This window comes from Cornus florida, unplaced genomic scaffold, assembly GCF_030987335.1.
Source record: "Cornus florida cultivar Cherokee Brave unplaced genomic scaffold, ASM3098733v1 CherokeeBrave_3.0.0_Hap2_Chr09, whole genome shotgun sequence".
NCBI lineage: Eukaryota > Viridiplantae > Streptophyta > Magnoliopsida > Cornales > Cornaceae > Cornus > Cornus florida.
In genome coordinates, this window is record NW_026775579.1 from 32,295,077 (window position 1) to 32,320,559 (window position 25,483).

Here is a 25,483-nt window from a genome sequence, read left to right on the forward strand (position 1 = left end):
CAATACATAAAGTAAAAATCTTGTTGCATTAATTTTAATTGATTCAAATATATTACTAATCCACATTTTGTATTACTAAATGTGTTCAAGAATGATTGTTACATAGGACTGTCCATTAATTTAATTTATAGAACTATGTCTTAATTAATTTTAGTTGATTAATGCATTGTGTTTTATTCAAATATAACAATATTTAAATTCCATATTTCTTTTTAGGAATGAATGAAGCAGAAGAATTTGGAATAACACAAAAAGATGGAACATTCATTCCACAAGTTACGTATGAAAGAAAACCAAAAGAAGGGCAACAGTTTAAATCTTTAGATGATGCTTATGATTTTTATAACAAGTATGCACGAGAAGCTGGTTTCAGTGTACGGATTGATAAGAGTAAGAAGCATAAAGAAACTGGTGAAACGATTTGGAAACAATATGTTTGTTATAAAGAAGGAGAAACAGATGAAACTTATAGAAGAACAAAGAAAAAAGAAAAGCAGATGGTGGAGACCATTGGAGATAGTGGTAAGAAATTAGAAAGACAACGAGGAAATGTACGCGAAGGTTGTAAAGAAAGTTTAAGTGTAGGAAGACGTGACGGGAATTATACAATCAGACAATTCATTGAGAGCCACAATCATCCTCTTGCAACTCCAAGAAAAATACACTTATTGAGGTCACATCGAAATGTTTCAAATGTGAAGAAACAACTGGCTCAACAATTTGCAAGTGTAAATGTGCCTACGTGTCAACAATTTGATATCTTAGAGACACAAGTAGGGGGTATTGAAAATGTTGGGTGTACAGAAAGAGATCTTCGAAATTATGAACGAGATGTGAGGGAGAAGTTTAAAGGTCACGATGCAAATATGTTGAATGAATATTTCTTATCAAAACAAGAAAAGGATCCAAATTTTGTTTTTCAAATTGACAAAGATGAGGATGATAGAATGACTAGGTGTTTTTGGGTTGACTTCAGTGCAAGGAGAGCATACAATTTTTTTAATGATGTGGTTGTGTTTGACACAACATACAACACTAACCGTTATGGGATGATATTTGCTCCACTTACAGGGGTTAACCACCATGGAAAAACAATCATTTTTGGATGTGCCTTTTTAAATGACGAGACCACTGAGTCTTTCATTTGGCTATTTAAGACTTGGCTTAATGCAATGCCAAAGGGTCCTCCAAAAGTTATTATTACTGACCAGGATCCTGCAATGACAAAGGCTATAGCTCAATTTCTTCCGGACACATTTCATCGGTATTGTATTTGGCACATCTCAAAAAAATTTGTAGAAAAATTGGACTCAGTTGTATTTCGAGATTACTATGACCTTTTTAAATCATCTTTATGGAATTCAGATACAATAGAAGAGTTTGAAGAAAGCTTGAAAAAAGTAAACAACAAAATAACGAATGGTTAAGAACAATGTATACATTGCGTCATAAGTGGGTTCCGGCATTTACCAATAAATTCTTCTCTGCTGGTATGACAAGCAGTCAAAAAGCTGAAAGTTCCCATGCATTCTTCAAGAGGTATTGCTGTAAGGACAATTCTTTAATGGATTTATTATAGGATTTAACAGGGCAGTTGGACATCTACGACATGAAGAGGTGATTGATGATCATGCTGATATTAATGAACAGCCAAACTTGAAATCCATGGTCCCTTTGGAGAAGCAAATGATGGGTATGTTTACAAAGGAATACTTTCATAAATTTCAGAAAGAGCTTTATGCTAGTAATGCTTATGTATTAAATATTATATTGGATGATGAAAGTCAATGTGTTTATGAGGTCAGTAGGGTGCTTTATGGAGATCTTAAAGTTCGACAACTTGTGCACGATAAGCTAATTGATAATGTCAAGTGCAATTGTCAACGTTTTGAATTTGAAGGCATCCCATGCAAGCATATTCTAGCATTTTTTAGAATAAAGCAAGTTGTATTTTTGCCAGAGCAATATATTAAGAATAGATGGACAAAGTTTGCAAGAGTTGGAAGCATTACTGGTAAAGATGGTTTAGAGATTAAAGATGCACAAGATAAGTCGGTTTTAGTGAGACGTACTAAGGTATCTCAACTTGCATCAACTGTAATTGATGAAGCTGCATTCTCAGAAGAAGGTACGGAACTGTTAATAAACACGCTGGACACATTTCATGAACAACTGAAAGCCATGAATGCAAGTAAAATTGGAGGAAAAAATGCTTCATCATTAGAAAAGCAATATGACATTCATCTACAACAAACCTTTAACGATCATCTTCAAGTTAGAGCAAAAGGATGCGGTAAACGTTTGAGGTCATGAAGAGAGACTAAAAAGACAAATCGTAGACGTTGTCGTGGTTGTGGAGAACTTGGACAGTCACATGACAAAAGAAATTGTCCAACGCTTATTAACAAGTGAGCATTATCTCATGCATATTATTATTACTTAATTATGAAATTAATTAGTGTTTCACATGCATTTTTTTTCTCTGTTTCAGGTCTACTATAAATAGTGAGGAGAATATTTCTTATGGGTCAGAACATATGGATGATGGATGTAATTGAATGTGTTCAAGGTTTGAATTTGAACTTTTTTCATTATTTTGTAAATTTTTTTATTTGCTTTATTGGCAATAATAATTCCGTTTATTTCATCTAAGTCAATATATATATGCTTAATTATTAATTTGTTGTTGAATTTTTTTTTAATTCAGGTTTACACGAAGTGGAGAGATATTTCATTAATTTTGAAAATATGAGGAAGAGCAAACAGATGGACTGGAGTTTCTAGGTTTTGAGGCCTAAATGTCTATTATTTGGCTTTACTTTTATTTGTCATGGAAGAGTTTACTTTAAGACTTTAAGGATTAAATGTTTTTAAATTTTGTTAAGTTTCAGCCCTTTATGAAGAAATTAAAATTTTTGTTTTTGTTTTATTTAGTTTAAGCTTTAACAATTTTGAATAAAACCAATGTCATCTTATTCCATTATTCAGTTGTATAATATTGTTATTCACACCCACAAATAATTATAACATAGTCCGTACATCATCATCATTCAATAATCAAACTCACATATTGAATAATGAATTTCACCAAATGTCTATCTTCAAATTGAATAGAAAGAACTTTTATTCAAATTTTAAATGAAATTTTCTTAAATTTCAATTCCAATTAATCAATTCATGCTCCAAAATACAACATTGCAGTATATTTGCAGTAAAGATGTTTCTTAGTAAAATATACGGGTATTAATTTTTTTTCAAAGCTTTCTATTTTTAATTTGATAATTACCTTTTATTGTTAGAGTAGGTGGTAATGGTAAAATTAATTATAGAAACTAAAAATAGTGTGAGAGTGGTTTTGGTTTAAAAGGAAAGGCCATAAGTGGGTTTGTAAAATAACCGTTAGATTTAATCTAACGGTCTATATAAAAAGTGTGGATTATTTTTCTTGTTCCATGGGGAGTAAGAGATCAGGACTCTATATATATATATTAAGAAGACTTGCATACTCACTAGTTAGTAGGTTTATCCCTATTCACCATACATAGTCTGCAATTACAAAATCTGAAAAGTGATAAATAAGGAAATCATAGAGTGTGACTGAATTTATTCCAAAAAAAAAATGTTGTTACTTTTTTGATTTTGTAATTATAGACTATTTGTGTATTTATGATTGGACCACATCAGCGACGACTAAGGATAACCTACTCAACGATGAGTAAGCAAGTCTTATCTTTTTAACCTTAAATGAATGCCAAAAATAACTTTTTCACAATTAGATTATCATTGTATCATGTTTTCATTGAATGTAGTATGATGAGATTCAATAAATTTGATGGAAAATCACGTAATACGTAATAGGAAAGATACATACATATATATATATATATATGTATAGAGTAGAATTAGAGAAACCTACTTATGGTGTGTGAAATTAATGGTGGTTTTTGGAATACGATCACCTTTGCAATCTTGAGAAAATACTTAAAACAGTGATATTTTTAAGGTTGATTGTAGACTTGTAGTCAAGTCAGCTAAGAGTAAGACCAACGAATATGAACTTCTATGGGCTTTTAAGTGTCAGATATATTAATAAATAAATAAATAAGTGAGATTTCAAATACATCCTTTAAAATCCATGTTTGGCAAATGCTGTTGCTTGGGGAAAAATTCCTAAATCTTTGTATTTTTATTATATAATGTTGTAATGAATGAAAACAGTAAAATATACTTGTACAATATTTAAGAAATTAAAATAGTATGCGCGCACGTGTAGGTACTCTGGTCGAAATGGTGGATTTGGTAGGAGCTCTTGTTTAAAGATGACTGCTACCACCAATATATAGAGAGTCCATGAATGACGAGGTTTTCAGAGAATAGTCCACGCCAAGGTAGATATAGGAATATTAGGTCCACGGACACTGATATTAGTAATATTAGGCCCGACCAAGTTCATAAGATTCCCTTTTTTAAGTCCCCATGTGAGGAGATGGGGACAGAAAAAGAAAAGAAAAGATGTATAGGGTTTCTCTCTCATTTCTTGCTTCCGGTGGGAGAGGCCCAAACGACGAACTATTAACTCACTGATAAAAGTGCGTGATAATTGGCGTATGCTAAGGCTGGTGCCTAAGTTGAGAGTGCATATGGGTTGCAGGAATTGCTGTTTGGTATGTTTCACAAGTTTATGTATTGTTGGAAGAAAAGAGCATGGGAAGTGAAAATAACCAACCAATGGATTTGAGTAGGTGGCTTGAATTCGATTAGGCATCAATTTTAATTTATTACAAAAATCTGAAAATCCCACGGATCCGTAAAATGACTCCGCAGATTAAGGTTTCTTCTAAAATAGTCCAATTCAATCCGCAAGTATTCCCACTGCTAGATTATTGAACACTGGGTTTACAACCAAACAAACCTCCCTATTATAAAAATCTTAATCTAGTTTTACCCCGATAGATAAAATTAAATGAAAAATCTTTCCGACACATCAAAAGAAAAAAAAATAGAAAAACCCAAAAAGCAAACCAAAAATAGGGTACAGTTTAGATATGGGTCTAGTAACATTTTAATAATGGTATTAAAATGAGTGGACCCATTTTCACCGACACAACCCCATTATACTCCGACAATGCAAAAACAAAATTCAGATTTACTCTTTGAAAGAAAAAAAAAAAAAAAAAAAAAAAAAAAAAAAAAAAAATCTACAAATTTTTACCTACTATCAGATTTAAACTCATAAAAGAAAAAAATGAAAAAACATATATGGAAGGTAATAGAGGTGGGGTGGCTCAGATTCGGCTTTGATCAGACATTGTGCCACACCGCAATGGCTGCAACAACAGTTGCCCAGTGAAAGAAAGAAACAATCTTTCACAAACCCTCTGAGTTGCCTCGCCAATATACGATCTAGCGTCCGATTTATACAAATACATAATAATATATCATCACAGCCTCACCGATATGGGTTTTAAACTTTTGATTCTTGCAGACAGATAGATAAACTAAAATATATGGGTTTTGAACTTCTGATTCTTGTAGATTTTGTAGTTTGCAGTTGCAGAGAAAGAAGGGTTGTTGATTTAACGGTCACTGGCTTGTTTGAAATCATCGGCTCTGTGGATGATATGACCATCAATTTGACAGAGAGGGGCAACCACCCTCTGAAACTCCCCATCTCTCTGAGCGGCGAGCCTCATTCTTAAACTAACGAGTTTTGTAACCCGAACTCTTTACCTTTGACCTCAATTTGTAGTGCCATGGGTTTGCTTTGTTCCCTGTTTTACCCCTTGTATTTGGTAAGTCCAGGTTGGGGAGCTGGGTGTTTCAGTCATTTTGTAAGTGGAAACCAGTTTGATCACTAAGAGCACCCGCATTGGAATCGCTGAACCCATTTATGCGAGCCCCATCTTCTTATTCCCGGAATCGTGGGCCTGGCATGCGGCCCAAAACCTTTTTTTTTTTTTTTTTTTTTTGTAATAAAAATTTGGGAAAAGAACAAAAATTCGAGGTTAATTTGAGTACTGTGCAAAACATCTAAAGGGCCTATTTGGCTTTAAAAAAAAAAATTACCAAAAACTTGTTTTTTGGCTTTTTTTTTTTTTTTTTTCAGCATAATACTGAAATTAAGCTTAAATCTTATGGGAGCTGTGTGGATATAAGTAGGTGGTTGAATTATAAAGTGGGTTTTCAACTTAGGATAAAATAAAAGTAGTATCTACTTCCACCATATTGAATTTGGTAATAAAAAGTGACATGTCTATTTATTATTGTTCCACATCAACAATGGAATAGTGTAAATCTTTATTAGTGAGGACCTAAGTATTATACATAAGAAAGTTCGTTTACTAATTAGAAATAAAAATAAAGTATAGAATATCCCCAATTATGAAAAAACTTGAAAATTCCGAATGGAAAATCAATACACACACTTCAAAATCCTCTTCTAATAAAGAGCAAACAACATAATTTTTTTTTACTCTGAATACTGTGTTTGGTTGTGATAAAAATAAATAAAATCTTTTGTTGCATTCTTATTTGATAGTACTTGTATTTGACATTTTAAGTCAAATGTTCTCTTCAAAATGATTGGGCATTATCCATTTGCAAAAAGGACAACCTCCTCCCTTATTAGAGGAGTTCTTGCAAAGGTTAGAAATATCTCTTCCCTAGTTAAATGGTGGGCTTATGAAACTTAGACAAAGTAATTAATTCTTTATTAAAGGACAAGATAAGTAAAACTCATAAAATTTATTTTCTTTATAAAAGAGTGGATTGAGTGAAACTCGTAAAATTATTTTTTTATTAAAAAGTGAATTCAGTAAAACTCGTAAAATATATCATTTATTAAAGGACGAGCTGAGTGAAACTCGTAAAATTTAAACTCTTATTAAAGGGCGAGCTAAGAGAAACTCTTAAACTAAGAAGTACGGATACGGGATACGGATACGATACAACACAGATACGGCGATACGTCAAATTTTAAAAAAATAGGACACGAACATGACAAGGATACGACAATAAAATAAAATAAATAATTATTATTATATATATATATATATAAAATAATACTAATAATTATGTTTTCTCAATTTCTCCTCTATTCTTAACCCTTTTAAATTAGGCCCACTAAATATTTTGAGTCCAAGGCCCAAATTCTATTAATATATAAACAAAGAAATAAATATATGTATATTCAAAAGGCTAAGTTTTATCAGTAACCAAATAAGGGATAAAAGTAGATAAAGGTCTAACTTTTATTCTTATCCACTCTTTCCCCTACTCTTTTTATCTCTCTTCAGCCTTTCTTTTCCCGTAACACCACTCTTCTCATCTTCTCCTTTTTTTTTTCTTTTGTTTTTTTTTCTTTCCGATCCTCTCACTGGTGGCCATCCCAGTCATCTACCGAAAATTTCAGATCAGGTGGCATATAAGAACATAATCTGTAAATTCAGTTGTTTTTTTCTTTATGTATACTATGTGTGTGTGTGTGTGTTTGTCATCTTCTTCTTCTCTGTTTTTCTTTTCATTTTTTTTCAAAAAAAAATTTCTACAGTGACAAACGCGGTGTCCTTTGCGTGTCCTCCTCGTGTCCGTTCTATATTAAGTAATAAAAAATTAGGACACCGATTTCAAGGTGTTGGACATGTGTCCAAAGCTCCGACACGCGTATCTATGTTGAACACATGTCTGACACTAGTACGTTGTACCTTGGCAACGTGTTGGTGCTTCATAGCTCGTAAACTATATCCCTTATTAAAGGGCGAAAATAGTGGCCAACATGTGTTTTGTGAGCCCGTAAATACATGACAATCTACAATATAAATAAGAAAATAAAATAAAATAAAAAGAGATCAAAATGAACCCTACCAAAAAGAAATGGAAAATAGCTTTTGACATTCTCGATACTTGACAAGCGATCACAACAAGGTGGGGCAACTGATGAGTCAATTTAAGATAGAGAGAAATAAGATAAGATATCCAAAAGTTTGAAATTAAATTAAAGCTAACGTTGAGTTAATAAAGGCGGTTCAAATTCAAAGTACCGTAGAATATATTCGAATCTCCAACATATTGTAACAGACTAGGAAAATCGCTATCTATAAATGCGAAGACTGACTAGAGAATAGGGATGAAACAATTGAATACATTAAATTACTACCATTGTATCAGAGCTCCGATGACTGACTTAATCGTTTAAGAACTCTTTGTAAGCACCACACCGGTTAGGGAGCGAGCAGGGTGTTTCAGTCATTCTGTAAGTGGAAACCAGTTTGATCACTTAGGCTCGCGGATCCCATGTTCGCAAGCCCAATCTTCTTGTTCCGCAATCCAATCTGCTCCATTTGAATAAGTGGGGCCAAAAAAGTGGCCCTTGTTAGCCCGTGATCGCATACACAATACTGAAATTTAAGTTTAAATTTTACCCGACTTGTGTAAGGGGGACACTTTGCATGGTGTCTCGGGAATTTAGCGGAAGCAAAACCCAAATACCACTAATACCAAAAAAAAAAAAAAAAAAACACAAAATATAATTTTATTAATTCGTGGAGAACTACACATTTAAACTATCTTGCATAATTTTGAATTTTATCGTGCACAATTAGTGTATTATTTTTTTTTAATGAAACTAGTGGGAATAAGACCCGCCTAAATGTAACTAAAATTATTCACTTTCTACCACAATGCTTACCCGTAAAATATAATTATTATTACAGTTTCTCATTAACCGTGATAAAATTTCTACCACGGTTTTAAAATTACCGTGGTAAAAAATATATTTTCTACCACGTTTATTTTAAAACCGTAATAGAAAGTGTCTTCTATCGTGGTTATTTTAAAATCGTGGTAGAAAATGCGTGATAAAAAATTGTTTTTCTGACAATGATTGGAGGTTTCATTTGTAACCAATAAGCCTTAAAGTGACAGCCTCAAAGCTAAGTAGAGAGAGTAGTTACCACGCTAGTAAGTGCACAAGTGAACCTCCAAAATATGATAGTTATTTCAAATATTTTATGAAAACTAGAATAGAAGTGTGGAAGAAAAATGTGCTTGTCAATATGGAAGTGGTGATCATAGAATTTGTAGACCGTGCAATTTTGTCTCGATAATGTTGTCGTTACAAGATGCCATGACTTAGATTTAGATTTAGATTTAGTTTGGGAAGAATTGATGTTGTTATTTTAGGATGATAGAAAGATTTTTATTATATGTTTGAGCCAAAATTATGATTTCAGTGGGAGGAAATAACAAAATATATATTCATATACATGGATTTGAGATTAATTATTGTCTAGTGTAATTCTGAATTTCTTATTGTGATAATGTTTACCGCAAACCTCCTTTATTATGAAAATTGATTTTAAATATTTATACATTTTAAATAACTCAAAAATATTTATTGATTGAGCAAGTTGTATGAAAGCCGCTCTTGTGATAGTTGTCATAAGTTAGCAAATTATTTAGGGAAAAAAAAAAAAAAAATTACCACATTTGGAGCACAAAAATTAAAGAAAGAAAAAAAAAAATTTTAAAATATTGTACACGTTATATGGTCACGTTTCCTATATTAAATGCACTCACGGTAAAAATCAACTGAAAATACAGAATGTTGCCAACCAGTTTTCAATATTTTAAAAAAAAATTAATACAGTAATACTAATCAATATTGATATAAAATTGAATAATATAATAATGATAAAGAAACCAAATAGTTATCCTGAAATATCACTGATTTAAGTCAGGTGATAAAACTAAAAAAATAAAAGTAAAAAATAAAAAACAACGTGGATTGATGGGCGAGAAAACTAATGTTGGTGTGTGAAGTCTGAAGATTCTTTTTCAAAAATTAATGCTAATCAATATTGATATTTAATATACATAATTTATAAATGTGATATATTTTGGAACATTTCAAAATTGACAGAACAAAAATTTTGGGACTAATGAATAATTAGGTTATATTTCGGTGGGTTAAGTGAGTGTAACCACTCTCAGCCCTTCCATTAAGATTCACAATAGAAACAAAGTGTTCCATGATCGGACTCATCCCATAACTCTCCATCATCATTGAAAATATCTGCTTATCATCCTCCACCACGCCCAAATGAGCACATTCTGATAACGACGACACATATGTGATGCTGGTAATTGGGGGTGGTAAAGTGGGTCAGAAACTATCAACTCGTTCATATTCGTTCCTCTTTTAATGATTATGGATGAATTATATTTAATTTAAGAGTTAAGATGGGTTGGATAATTCTTAACCACTTAATTTGAGGGTCAAGAACCATATTCAACCCATATTTCACCCATCATATAATAAACACACAACACACATACATTCTATATTGCACTCAACTCATTTATCTCTCTCACAATCCTCACTCTCTAAATTTATCTCATATCAATCCCCTCTCTAAGTTTCTCTCTATAGAAACTTAAAAAAAAAAAAAAAAATTGATAATTAAAAAATAATTTTAAAAAATAAAAAATTTTAAAACCTTTTGAAAAAAAATAATTAAAAAATAAAAAATAATTAAATTTTTTTTAAAAAATAATAAAAATAATAAAATAATTTTAAAATAAAAAAATTTAAAAATAATTAAAAAAATTACTATTATAGTGTTGGGTGGCCCCATTCCCACCTTCCTCTTACTCCTCTACCCTCTCACGTTATTCATTACCTCAGCTATTTGCATAGTAACATAATTTGTTAAATAAGTGCATAAACATAACATTTTCAATTTAAAGTATTCAACTTTTTATTTTTGATAAAAATTAACATTATATACATATAATGAGAAATTAAGCATTAAATAATATTTTTTTATTTAAAATAAAAACACCATGACAAAATAGTAGAATAACTGTTATATGATATAAAAGCCATTATAAAAAAAATTAGTATAATTACCTAATAACAATGCATGCATGATTTTAAAAAAAATTAATCCACCTACTTATAAAATTGCTGATAAGAAATTGATCCACCCAAACACTTATTCGCAATTTTATAAATATGTCACTTTTTTTTAAATGCTCTCCTTAAAGGGAACACATGGATGTGCTTTAAACTTTCATTTTTTTTTTTATAATTATAAAATAATAATAATAATCAAAATACTCCAAGCTCATTTCACACCCATAGTTGATAAATCTTAATTTCATAAATTGGAGGGAAAAAAAAAAAAAAACACACCACCAATCATAAACTCAATTAGAAGTAATTAATAAACTGTAACTTCATAAAGTTCCAAGAAAGAAAGAAAAGGTAAAGAAGTGAAATTATAGTGCCCAAAACATGAACTCTATTTTTAATATTCAATATCTTTATTCCCAGTACACAATTCACACCATATATGTAACGACCCGATCATTTGCCTCCCTTTCATTTTTCTTAAAATTTTACGAATGATTTTTTTTCGTTTAATTTTCTTTTCTGAGCTCTGTTTCGTGTCACTTAATGTCATCTCAAGTGCTTGGAATTAGTTTTTGAGACTCTTTCATGTGAATTGACAACTTCCTTTGAGAACCGAGTCAATTTCGCATTTTCACTTTTCGGACACTATGCGCCTTTCGTCCTTTTCCCTATTTCATCTTTTTCCATATTTTGTCTTTTCCCCATTTGTCACATTGTTGGCACAACCTCACTTCTCATGCTCGAAGTTGGTTCTTGACTTCACGTGCCTTCATCTTGAGTGGTTTCCTTGAAATATGTATCTTCACTTTTGCAAGAAAGTACTCTGGTTGCTCTCGGTGTCCATAGGGGCGTGGATGCACAATTCTTCAGAATCTTTTTCTTTTCTTGTGGTGTTTTTCATAAATATCTTTTAAAGATATTTTATTTCAGGGATATCTAAGAAAATATCTTTTGGAAGATATTTTCATTCTGGGCAATTTAGCAGTTAACCCTTTTTGTAGGGGCCATTGTGCAATTAACGAAAGTTATTACAAAATATCTCGTCTGGAGCCTGGATCCTCGTATGGGATTCATTTTTACTTTTCGTTGACTCGTAAATTCATAGAATTTCCTTCTAGCCGTTTTTCTCCAGTTTTAGAGTTTCTGGACCAGGTTGCCGCCGAACTTGTTCAAGGCATAACTTTCTGCTCAGGACTCAGTTTTCGATGCCGTTTCTTCCGTTGTTCATATTTTCTCATTTTGAATCTTTTTTGTTCACGGAATTTTTCTATTTGAGCGCGTTTGCTCAAATTCCACTTTTCTGGACCCGGCGGGGCCCGTTCGGGGCACTATTTGAGATTTCTATAAAAGAGGGCTGAAATATTTTATTTTTCATCTTCCCCACTGTCCTTGCACGACCTGAAGCAGCCATGAATGCCCATGTAGCTTCCACCTTCTCTCTCCTCCTTTGATTTACTTTTCCTAAGTAAAAAGTCTTCGGCCTTCACGGTTTTTGTTCCCCTCGAAATGTTCTACCATTCCCCCATATTAGAATTCATTTTTGACCATTTCTTGAGTTTGGGTTTGAGGTCAATTTGTGATTTTCATGGGGCTTCCTTCGGATTCATGTAGATCGTGTTGTCCCCGACAAAACCCTTCGGTTTCGTCGGATTCGGAACACCTTTTTTTCGGTGGGCCTTTAAGGTTTTCATCTCAAATTGAGGTAGGAGGTGTTATCGGTTTAATTATTGTTATATAACATGCTATTGATGCTTATACAACTTGTTTACATGCTTAAATATGAAATCTAGAGATTTTATTATTTAATTTTCTTGTGAAGGATTTAATTTTCCCGGTTGTCCATAACTTTGTTTAATCATGTGGTATGATAGAATATTACCCCTTGATATGTTGATTAACATATATTAAATTGAGAGAAATTGGACAAGTAACGAAGATTTTATTGAATATTTTACTAGAATAAAATATTAATTCATGTGGCCTTAACTAGCTTGAAATCAATGTATGTTAGCATATTATATTAGGCCCTAGCATGCTCTTCAACATAGATTAAATTGAGAGTAATCGGAGAAGTTTTGAAATCTAGTAATATTTAATTAATTAGATTAATTAATTTATTTCGGGTGTACTATTCATCCTATTGGAATTCCGACTTGACATTCTTGATATGCATGCTATATGGTTTCACATATATTAAATCTAGAATATTTGGTTAGGTTTTGAAATCTATCATTTATTATTTTTCTAGTATTAAAGTTTAATGCTCATGGCTATTCATTGCATGGAATTCACTTGTATCATGTTTTTAAATCATGTCATGGTATGTTGTATAACATATTTAAATTTAAGATCATTTGGATGAATTTCAAAACTTAGAGATTTTAATTAAGTGTAATAATTAAAATCCATTCAATAGCTCATTGGTCTTGATTAAGTTTCTAACTTGGAATTCAAGCTTTTCGTAACAAATTCCTTCACATGTATCAAATTGAAAATAATCGGATAAGTTTGAAACTTATATTCATTTACTTCCTTTGTATGGAACTTAATTCACATGGTTATGTCTTGCATGAAATAGACTTGTAACTTGACATTGAACTTGACCTTGATATGATCCTTGACACACCTTGTTCATAGAACATTTGGACTTGCCTCGTAATCGTGATAATTTAATCCCTTAGGTTGATTAAATTTTCCTTTTTATGCTTCCATCGGTTTAATCATGACCCCTTGTATCTAGGTTTCATTAATGTACTTAATGAACATGCACACTTGTCTTGGAATGATTTAATTACTCATATGTTGCTTAGAAAGTAATTGAATTATGTATCTTATACATATGGTATATTTACTTCAATGAACTCCATGTGCTATATATCTTGGATGTTATCTATATAGTTGCATACTATGATTTCTTGTCATCTCACATGCCATGATAGTTGATGAACTAGGGGCATGACTTGCGTGTTCCAAAATCTTGGTTGTGCATGAAACGTGGTTAATGTATTTATTGTATTTAATACAATCTTGACTTGCACAACTTGTTGATTTTGGAACTTAGGATATCAATCAAGAATAGGGGAAGGTATCCTTGGGTTGATAATCCCTAAAGTGATCCCAAGAATAGGGGAAGGTACCATTGGGTTGATAATCCCTAAAGTGATCCCAAGAATAAGGGAATGTACCTTTGGGTTAGTAACCCTAAAGTGATCCCAAGAATATGGCTTTAATCCGGGCGATATCCAAGTTTCTACATTGTTTGATTTCACTCTTTAAATTTCAAGTTGCTATTCTTTGAAGATTTAAACTTTTTGTGTATGTGAAATGCTTCAATCATGCCAATTGCATTTATAATGTAATTCTTGCTAACTTATATCCGAATTTACTTCTTTTCGTGCTAAATAGTATGTTCCAATCATGTAAAGTGCCTTGACAATGTGAACTTGTATTCTAGTAACTCCTTGTCGTGTTGTATGGATTATTCCAAACTTTGCCTAATTGCATTGATAATGTAATTCTTGTTAACTTGTATTCAAGCATCCTTCTTGTCATGTTCTTTAAATTATCCAAATCTTGATTCGTTTCATACGTGTTTAAGTATCATGATTCTTGTTGATTATTACCCTAGGGTAGCTTAGGATGTTCCCTGAGTCTCATTGTGACATAGACGTTAGGTGGCATGAGCCCCTCTGACATTTTTCACCTTAAGGTGATAAAATTGTAAAATGCTAGGTCGATGCATGCTCATCTCCTACGAGTAGCTTTATGTTGCTCACCCCTACGTTACTGGGGCATATTTCAGGTACAGGACTCAAGACTTAAAGGTTTCATTGCCTTGGATGATTTGTAGCTTCTCATGACAAAACTTGTATTCTTTGATTCTATGTATGTAAAGTGTGCATAAGTACACTCTTTTCATTGTATTCAACATGTATAAGATGAGGCCGGTGGCCAATAACATGTATTATGTATTTTATGCACTTTACTTTCAAAGTTATTATGAAAACATTGAAAATTCACAAGTCTTTTCATCATAACTTTTGCATTGAGTATGGGAATTCTACTCTTTCTTTTTCATAGGGATTCTATAATCATGTATGAGGTGTGGCCAAGGGCCAAACACCATTTAGTATTCATTTTTGCATTTTAGTTCACATATTGCATTTTGGGCTAAAATAGTAGAATCCGAGCCTTTAAGGGTTTATTTTCAAATCGGGTGGTGCAAAGTGTGTTCCGGCACCTCCACTAAGTCTCATTTATTTTGTATGAAGTGTGGCCAAGGGCCAAACGGTCATTTGAAACCATTTCCTAATTTTGGTTTCCATATTTTTCATTTCAAGTTCATTTTCGCCTTTTTGGCCGTTGGGGGGTCGGATTTTGACTCGGCCTTTCCAGGAGCCGCGGACCATTCCCGTGCGCTCAAAATCACTATTTACGTCTACGTGCATGATCGTTTTCGGGAAAAACCTCTTCCTTGGAAATTTGAGCCTCCTAGGGATTCATTTTGCATATTTTTTGCATAATCTGGTTCAAGGGCACTTTGGGGTTTTCCTTCTGGAAATAAATTCCGTTCTCCTCATGGTCACTTAGAAAACGTGATTTTAGGGGGAGTTTCTTTTTCGTGTTTTTTCAGAAAATGTCGGCTTGGTGCCGGAAATCGATCGCAAAGTTCAGCTTTCTGTTTTTTTTTAGCGGCTTTTTGGACCTCCATGACCAGATTTCATGGAGGGGCATTTCGGGCATTCTACATTACATTTTTTTTGAATTTTCTTGCGAGTCACGTAGAAAATTCAATTTTAAAGGGGGTTTCTTCTTTGTGTTTTTCTAGAAAAATTCATCTTCTAGCCCGTTTTTGCTCTCAGGGGCAGACAGTCACTGTAGCAACTTTTAACCCTCTTGTTCAGTTCTGATCTAGGGGCATTTTGGGAATTTCACAGTGAGTTTTTTTCGATTCCGTCTGCAAGGTCGGGTAGAAAACTCGATTTCAGAGGGGGCTTCTTCTTCGTGTTTTTCCAGAAAAATTTGTTTCGGCCTCCGTTTCAAGCCTCAGTTCTGGAACCTCACTTTTTTTTCTTTTCTTTCTGTCAGCTGGTGCATGCCATTGGGCGCTGGTGGGCTCGTGCATAGGCGCCATGTGCGCCATGGCCTTCGTCGGGCCGCCACGATGTCTCAACTTCAAACCCTCGTTTCTCTCTCGTCCGGACTCTAAATCGAGTGAACTTTTTTTTGAGCTTGACTAATTTTTTGCTGTCTTTCCAACGGTGTGTTCGGTTGCACCCGGATCTTCCTGGATAATTACCAGTTTATCCTTTTAGCCTTAAGTGCTCGTTTCTCCTTCGTCCGGATTCCGAATCATGCGATTATTGAGTCCATCCTGACTATTTTTTTGTTATCTTTCCAGCGGTGTACACGGTGGCATCCAAATCCACATTTTTCAGAAATGACTATTTTTCCACTGAGGGCTTATTTGTCATATTTTTGATCTTTTGCTCCCGCATAAGTTCTCATTGAGTTCCACGACCTCATGGAAGGTCACTTTGACTTCTTAGAGTCTTGTTTTCTGTTTTCGCTTCCTCATATCGGATCCGTTATCGGGTCAATCTTCAGTTCATCACAGGGACATGCTGGCCTAAAAACCAGGGTCGTCACAATATATATAAACCCTTTCCGTAATTGAAAAATCCTAAGGAAGCAAAATTAGAGTCCCATACACTTTGATGACATTTCAACTGTGCACCAGCAGCATCGGCCACAAATATATATAAACCCCATACATATATACATACATATATATATATATATATGTATATATAAACCCTTAACTTCATAAACCCAAAATATATATATATATATATAAACCCAATCAATTTTAAAAAATAACTTTATATATTTATTTATTTATTTGAAAATGTTTGGCACTTATTAAAAAAAATTAAAAATAATAATTAATGGGTTCACGAGTCATAACGGGTTAACCCTGTCCATTTTCAACCTGTCCATTTTTAACCTGTTCTGAATGGATTGAATATGGGTCTTGACGCATGTTGACCCTCCCATTTTCAACCCAACTCAATGCCTAACCCGCCCATTTGCCACCCCTACTGGCAACACACCGGCACTTTCCTTGGGAGTACATGAGAGCTTTCGGATCCTTACAATGAGCTGAAATTATCGAATTCCATGAGACAACATCCATTTCAGGCATTTCATCAAACACCCAACACACTCTTGCTCCAACTTTCCCTGATCGTACTCAACAATCAAAGAATTAGCAATAGATAAAATCCATTCGATTCCATGCTGAATAACCCATCCATGAATCTGGGTTCCAAGCTTCAGCAACGACACACCACTGAGCATTGATGGCAATAGAGTCAAGCTCATGACCACCACATTACATCCGATAAAGATGTTCAGTGCCTCCACTAGAACACCATTATAAATAAATTGTAAGCATCGAATTCCATGAAACCAAGTCCTTACCTCCAATCTTGTCGAAGACCTTTAGGGTATGTTTGGTACGGTGGGTTTGAAGGGGAGGGATAATATTAGTTATGAGGGAAATGGAAGGAAAGGGAAGGGAAGGATAATTTTAACCCTCCGTTATGTTTGGTTGGTCAATGAAGGAAAAGAAAGGGAAGGATAATAATTATGTTTGGGAAAAGAATGGAAAGGGGAGGATAATAATAAATTTACTATTATACCCTTATTATATTTTAAAAGATATATATATATATATATATATATATATATATATATATAGTATCCTATACCTGCACAAGAAAAGAAAAGAAAAAAGAAATATATATATATATATATATATATATATATTCTTCTAAATCAGCAGTTGGGCCACAAGAAAAAGAAAGAAAAATTTCTTTCTTGAACGAAGGTCAATCAAGAAAGAATTAGACGGTCCAGATCCAGCTATAGCGACCTTCGTTCTTGAAGGTTCCGATCCAGGGCAAATCATTTCAGCCTCCCCAATCTCGGCCTCCATCTCTATTATCGTTCTCAACTCTCTCTCTCTCTCACTCTCTCTACAAGATTCAGAAGTTCAAAACCCAAACCCATATATTTCAATTTATCTTTCTGTCTGCAAGAATCAAAAATTCAAAACCCGTATCGGTATATCAGATTGTTCAGAAAATCAAAACCCATATCTTTAAGTTTTCATCGCCGCTGTTCCAGTTCGGGTTCGCCATCGCCGCTGTTCTAGTTCGGGTTCGTCGTTCCCAGCCGTTGCCCGCCTTCTCTCCATTCTTTCTGCAACTGCTAACTTGTATGTATATTGTTTTAAGGGTAAAATTGGCATCACAAATATTACATCAACCATTGCCTTCCCTTTCCTTCCATTTCCTCCCATTTTTGGGAGGTTAAACAAATCACTGTAGAAGGCTATGCATAACCCTCCAAACCCTTCCCTCTCCTTTCCTTTCCTTCCACCCATTTTACCCAAACACAGTTTTTTAGTCACCTTCCATCCCCTTCCCTTCCCTTTCCTCCCATTTCTACTCTACCAAACTGAGCCTTAGAGCCTTCACAAACTACATCACCACACCTGACACTCTACTTAATAATTTTGAAAATAATATAAACACATTTAATCTTTTTTTGTTGGCATTACATATATTATCTTAAGTGAAGTCTAAAATTATACTTGTTCGTTTAAAAGAAAAATATTATTATAATAAAATTGTGGAATAAAAGTATATATGATATAAAAATTATTATAATAATGACATATAATTTTATTTTTTAAATTATTTTAGGATAATTCTTAATATAGAAATTAGAATGAATTAAAGTTATATAACATTATTACTCAATAGATGTATAAAATAAAAATGAATATTTATATATAGTACTTTGTGTTAACGCTTTACTCCTATTTTACTCTTTTAAAATTTAACTTATCCACATATTTGTGTCGTGTTGTGTCTATCTCTATGCTACCTTAGCAATCAAACATTATAATCTTCAGTAGCCTCCTTGCAGGTGCAATTAGACCAAATTCTTTGGGTTTGGACTATGGCATGTCTTAGGCTCAACCAACTCGAGGGCTCGACTTTACCAACATCTATCTCTCTAGATTTCACTAAAAGTTTAACTTATTATTTTGTCTATCTAAATATAGAATAGATATTAAATGCGTCAAACGTGTCATGTCGTCAAGCACGTCATGTCGTCAAATATACTATTTCAATGAAATATAACATATTATCTCATTATCAGTAATTTTATAAATAGGTAAACTAACGTTTTTTTAATAACACACTTTTATTGTTTGGAAAGTTGAAATTTGGGCAATAAGAGAGAAAAGTTTTTCTTAAACACACATGCGTATATGAATCTAATGTGCGTGCAATGCATGTGGACCAATATTTGACTTCATATGATTGATCAAATGCCACAAGTAATTTTGATCCTATCCTTTGGTTAATTAACCTCTTTGTCAGTCTACCAAAATTACATTGATAAAATGCCACAAGTGACTTCAAAGTCTTCAATCCAACCTATATGCATTTCTCAAGTGTGTAAATATATACGTAATTTATCCGGTTAAATAGATTGGCATCTGAATTTCACTTATCTAGCTTCTGCTTTGGATTTTTCTAGTTAAAATAATGTGAAATTACATGTATGTCATTTTATCTATGAAAATATTTACACATTAATCTCGGTAAGTAAGTTGTTTTTTTTTTTTTTTTTTGAGACCAAAATGCATTTAAAGTTGAGTTATATTGATTTACTAATTTACTGTACTGTTTAGTCTTTAGTCTTTACTGATATACCATTTGGGTTTAGTCCATCAATTTGAGATTGAATTTGCACTTTATGATAAATACTAAAAGTTTCCATCTTTGGACCAAGCTATCATCTCTTTTTGGTACATGCAAACCCAGAATGGTTGAAGATTCTGAGGTATTTATTACAGTACCTGTAATTTTTTTTACAGCTCTAGTAACATAAGCTTTCTTTTATTCTCACACATTCACTATTTAACCACATACATCAATTTGGGATTGAATTTGCACAATATAAATTTCCATCTTTGTACGGAGCCATTGTAACAAGCCATCAACTCTTTTTGGTGGATAGAAACCAAGAATGCTTGAAGAATCTGGTTGCGAGTAGATTTGGAGGGGGGATTTGAAAGAAAAAAAGGATTTTAATTAGAGAGAGAGAGAGTACCGTGTGAATCTCAATAAGGGTAATTCAGCTCGGCAAATTGGAACCGAGTTCGGACTTCGGAAGCTTGTCCAGAATCGGTTGTTGGACGAGTGAGTCGACTAGGTGGCAGTATAGAGACTTAGAGAGAGAAAGTTGTATTTAGAGAGAGATGAACTTAACATAAATCAAAACACATCATATATATGTATATATTTGCACCAGAAACTTACATATCACAATCACATATGCGCATATATATATATATATATATATATATATATATATGCGCATATATGACAAATTACAGACTCGAACACGGACATACCGGAGCGGTCGCGGACCCTGGCGTTCTGGGTAATGCCCCCACAAACACATACATGATAATGAAACTAAGTAGTAGTAGTAGCTAGTAGGGGACTAGTTGGAACAGAATAATTCAGAAAAGACCCTCCATGACAGTGCGCCTCTCCTTGGTTGCTGAATTGGTCCCTCTATCATCCGACCAAGAGGCATACCGAGTTTGAATTGTCCGGAGCCGGCGGGACGACGTCCGGTGCCGGAATCCTGATCACGTCTGGCGCCCTTGGTGTCATCCTGATTCCTGACTGCATCCCGATGACGTCCGGTGCCGGGATCCTGATCTCGTCTGGCGCCCTTTGTGTCATCCTGATTAGCTGATTCACTCATCTCTCTCTATGACTGACTAGATCACCAAGCTAGGCTTCAATATACATATCACTCTAGTGCATGAAACCACAACTTGCCCATCTGGGATCTATACTATATATAAAACCTTTTGAAAGGGAATCAAGTACTCTACTCCATCACACTCATTGGTTTGGTAGCAAGGTAGGCCAGGGTAGCATTCTATTTCAAAAAGCTTCACGGGGAAGAAAGTCAAGAAAAGGAGGCCACTATGGCCTTTTGAACCAAAATGAATTGGGTTAATCCAATTATTGTTGTTTTCCAATTTTTTTACTTCAATACATTGAGAATATTGTGAGGAATATCACATTTCATGTTTAGACTTTTAGACCCCGTGCACCAGCTTTTTAGATTTTGAATCTTCGAAAATGTCACCTCAATTTTTTCAAGAACTACGTCAATAATTTTAAGAGTCACGTCAGTAACTTTTGCTCTATAAAAACATCAGTACATAAATAATTTATTTTTTATTTAATGATTTTTTTAAAAATAAATAAATAAATAAGTTCAAAATAACCTATTTTTGAGTTTTTCCAAAAAAAATCATTTTCCTAAAGGCCATTGTTCGGCACTGTTCCTGACCGTTTAAAAAAAAAAAGAAAAAAAGTTTCACGCAAAACGTCGTCGTTTTGGTGAAGGAAAAAACAAAAAAAAGGAAAAAAAATTCCCGATCAGTCTTGGGCTTGCAGTACTCTACGAGCCAGCCCGCGAGTTGATGTGGGCTCCGCTCATTTTTGCTAGTCCGCTGCACTGCATTTGGGCCTCGAAATCGCCAAAAATGGACTTTGGCTAGGGCAGTGCAGATTCTCTTAGAGGTATATATTGTCATCAATTTTAGGCAAGTGTAATTACGCACGGAGTTTGTCTGCTCTACCATCTTATCTTGTCATTAAAGGCAATAAATTAGTGGCACTTGAAGGAATGAGTCAAATGCCAATATAAATAAGTGTATATCTAACCGGGGTGGGCAAATAATTCGTACATTCGTGAATATGATACAATTCGTGCCGATCAGTAGCGGATTTAAAAAAATTGAATTCATATCTCATGGATCGGATCACGGATTAGGCTGTCAAAATTTGATCCGATCCGATTCGCGAGATTTATATACATATATTCAAATAATGTATTAGTTAATTAAATTTTTTTTTGCAAGAATATATTAGTTAATGACCATTTAATAGAATCTAAGAATGTATTAGCTAATGATCATTTAAATATATGAATTAATGTTGATAAATTAAAATTTTATCGAGTGAGCTATGGTTAAAAATTAAATAATAATGGACAATTTAGGAAAAAAATATTCTCCAAGTTAAATCACTTGATAATTGAAATTATTCAAAATTCAAGTTCAGTTTTTTTTTTCTTTTTTTTTCAAATATGTTATAACAGATTTATGGATTCACTCTTTTTAAATTGATGAGTTTTGATTCCTCTGTTAACCAACATCTAACAATTTATCTTTTAAGCTTTAAGGTGTGAGTTGTGAGTGTGATTCTTATATGGGCGTATTAGAGACGTCATGCAAGTGACGCCACTCTGGCCTTGCCTGCATGACTTTCCTGCCTCAGTGGATATATATGGACTTTCTTTATATAAAAATAAAACCGTGCGGTCTCAAAATTTGTGAATCTCCACAACTTAATTAGCAAACAAGCGTGCAAATCTTAGACAACTCTATCTGCCAACCAAACAAAGAGAATATACAAATTGAAGATAAGAACACCAAAATCAGTGAAAAATATGCATGAAATATGACAATATAATAAGCACAATCAATTATACTAATTACTCACTCCGTCCTTTATTAATAGTTCATTTTTTTCTTTTTACATGTCCAAAATTAGTTGTCCTTTTTGAAAAGTCAAAATATTTTTTCTTTATATTTCTATCATTATTCTTTATCTTTTTAAAAAATTTCAAACTTTGTAACTATATATATTTAAATTAAAAAGGACAATTTGATAATTTTAAAAAAGGGACAATGCATTAATTGCATATTTCCTTAAAAAGTTATAAAATCAAGAATGGACCATTAAAAAGGGACGGAAGTAGTATAATTATAATCTCTTCGTGTGTCTCTATAATCTCCAAAGATCTCTTCAACGTAATCTTCATCATCATTGAATTTTTTCTCGTAGGCTAGCTGTCTACGCAACGGGATGGGGTTGCAATTCCGAATAGGGTGAACACGATCTTTGTTAACGTTACGCACCCTATTGCTCCCGCGATTTTGCTCCAACTCAAATCTAGCCATCATTGTTTGAATAACTTGCAACGTTCGTCGGTTTTTATATCGATAATCTTGAAATTCAACCCTGAAAGGAGTCACTCTTTGTCGATCTTCGTCATCAACGAGGTTGTCACAAAAACAATCACCTGTCGTCAGATCAGGTTTTTGTGCACGCACCCTATAGGTTTAGAGTTCGATTCCCCTTACCTCATCTCCTAATTACTAACCGGATACAAAATAATAATAATAAAATAAGTAATAATAATAATTTACGTTTAATTATAAATAACAACTGTATGCCTAACTCAGTCAACAATTACGACGCAACGTGACATTGATAGGGCCCACAAGATGAAGACACGAATCAACAAATTAGACCATGGACTGGGTGGCTCAATCTTGGTTCGAATCAGTCTCTCACCAGACGTCACCATCACCGTCTTTAGTCCGGGCCGGCTCGACTTGGACCACTATTTTGACTGGGTTCAACCCCTCCATCTCCTCACTCAATCTATCATATAATATAAGTGGATAAAATGATGAGTTTATATATGTATATATATATATATATATATATATATTGTGTGAATGAGTGTCACAAGACTCATGATATTATTATATTTATTTGACATAATCTTTTATTATTATATTTATTGACATCATCTTTTAAATGATATATATTCGAATTTCGAATTCTATATATCATTGCCTTAGCCCATTTTCAATATGAGAAGGAAAACGGCATTTTCTGCCCAATCTCACTTTATGTGGTTCACACTTGATGTGCTTTGGTTGGACCCATCTCTCTCTCTCCTCTCTTTACGAGAGGAAACATAGCATAACAAGGCAGTGGAATGATTTCCAATTTTCCATCAAGTAGGAGTACCATATGACCATCTTTCTTTAAATTCTCGAAAGGACTAAGAAAATGGAGAAATGTCAGGCTTTTTACAAGTTTTCTTTAAATTCTCGAAAGTCTGAAAATGGAGAAATGTCAGGCTTAAAAACTTCATCAATTATGTTCAGTTTTTAAGTCCTAAGTGTGAATGCTTAGACTGTCCCAATTTCATCCATTATGTTCAGTTTTTAAGTCATGTTATTTCCCTGGATATAATTTCAGGTTGGACTGTTTGCTTTTCTAAGGTGGACCCAATTCCAAGTATAGAAAGTCAAGTAAGTGTTACAAGTCCGATATAGAATTGCGATGGAAAGAGAAATATATATAAATAGGTTGAGTTTTAAACTCACCTAATAATTAAATTTTTTTAACCGAATCGCAAAATAACCGTCACGTTACATAAGTCATTTTGAAAAAATGATAAAATAGAAGTCTAAATTCTACATTTTCAGCATTCCTAAATGCAGGTCTAGAAAAGTAATCCACCCACTTTGTTTTTCATATGGTAAATAAAGTTAGCAAGTCATAACTAGGGGTGGGATTTGGTGCAGTACAACGCATGTGTTATATTGAAAAGGAGAGATATTATTACAGGATCTTGACCAATTAGTACTAGGGGTACAATTTGGATTGGGCAACCGAGCTCAGCCCATTTTTTTTGCTGGCTTAAACAATTATTTTTATAATTAGGATCGAGATTGGATTGAAAAATCTCAACACAAACTTAATTAGGGTTGGCTTGGGTTGAGGTGCTAACAACTCGAGCAAACCCGAACCAGAATTCTAATATTATATATATATATATATAATTTTAAATGCAATATATATATATTATTCAAATTATGATGACCTTTTTCTTTTCATCTTTCTTTGTTAAATCTTAATTGATTATATATTAACATTTAGGAGAATTAATTTTATACGCATTTGTTAGTAATCTATTAAAAAATCGAAATAAGTTTTTAAAACTTTTTTGTTTAAGAGTAATTTAATCAAATTGGCCGTATGAGTAACTTGAATTAATCCGATTTTTTAACTCGAAATCTAAGACCAACTTAAAAAGTCGAATTTAAAATTAGAAGGATGGGTTGAGTTCGGATTGAGTAGTTGGGGTTAAAGATAGGGTTATAGTTTATCTCGGATTAAACATTTCATATCTCGAGTTGAGCTCAAGCTATACCTCTAACTCGTCCGAGTTACGTACTAATTAGTACTTAATACACAAGCAAAAATCTGAATAAAGTTAATACATTTATTTGTTTATTGAACCAACCTTAAGGGTTATAGCCTAACGGTAGAAGATTGAGGGTTCAAGTTTTCAATAGTGGGCGTGTGATTATATTTCTTGTCAAGATTAAAAAAAATAAAAAGAAATAGAAAAAAGAATAATTACACTTCCCTCTCCAAAAATAACACTAACATTTTATGTCATGTTGACATTAACTCGAATGTGTTAAATAATTATTATACCAATTGTATTTTTATTAGTTTAACATATGAACACAATAGTATTTTCAAGCTTTCTAAGAATCTTCTCGAGATTTATGTAAATTTT

At 33.1% G+C, this 25,483-nt stretch overlaps 2 protein-coding genes across 2 annotated transcripts; both read left to right on the plus strand.

Annotated features, from left to right (window-relative positions):
* Nucleotides 1–218: 218 nt before the first annotated feature.
* On the plus strand, nucleotides 219–1,427 carry LOC132272462 (protein FAR1-RELATED SEQUENCE 5-like). Its single transcript, XM_059773609.1, has one exon. The coding sequence runs from the start codon at nucleotides 219–221 to the stop codon at nucleotides 1,425–1,427; it is 1,209 nt and encodes a 402-aa protein (XP_059629592.1).
* A 5-nt stretch (nucleotides 1,428–1,432) lies between these two features.
* Nucleotides 1,433–2,313, plus strand: LOC132272463 (protein FAR1-RELATED SEQUENCE 9-like). Its single transcript, XM_059773610.1, has 2 exons — nucleotides 1,433–1,490; nucleotides 1,580–2,313. The coding sequence occupies exons 1-2, from the start codon at nucleotides 1,433–1,435 to the stop codon at nucleotides 2,311–2,313; spliced, it is 792 nt and encodes a 263-aa protein (XP_059629593.1).
* The last annotated feature ends 23,170 nt before the right edge of the window (nucleotides 2,314–25,483 follow it).

Excerpts from the sequence above, each read along its gene's own strand:
- LOC132272462 (XM_059773609.1), top strand. The coding sequence starts at position 219 with ATGAATGAAGCAGAAGAATTTGGAATAACACAAAAAGATGGAACATTC.
- LOC132272463 (XM_059773610.1), top strand. The coding sequence starts at position 1,433 with ATGTATACATTGCGTCATAAGTGGGTTCCGGCATTTACCAATAAATTC. Across the intron at positions 1,491-1,579 it reads CAATAAATTCTTCTCTGCTG|GATTTAACAGGGCAGTTGGA; the intron begins GTATGACAAGCA and ends GATTTATTATAG.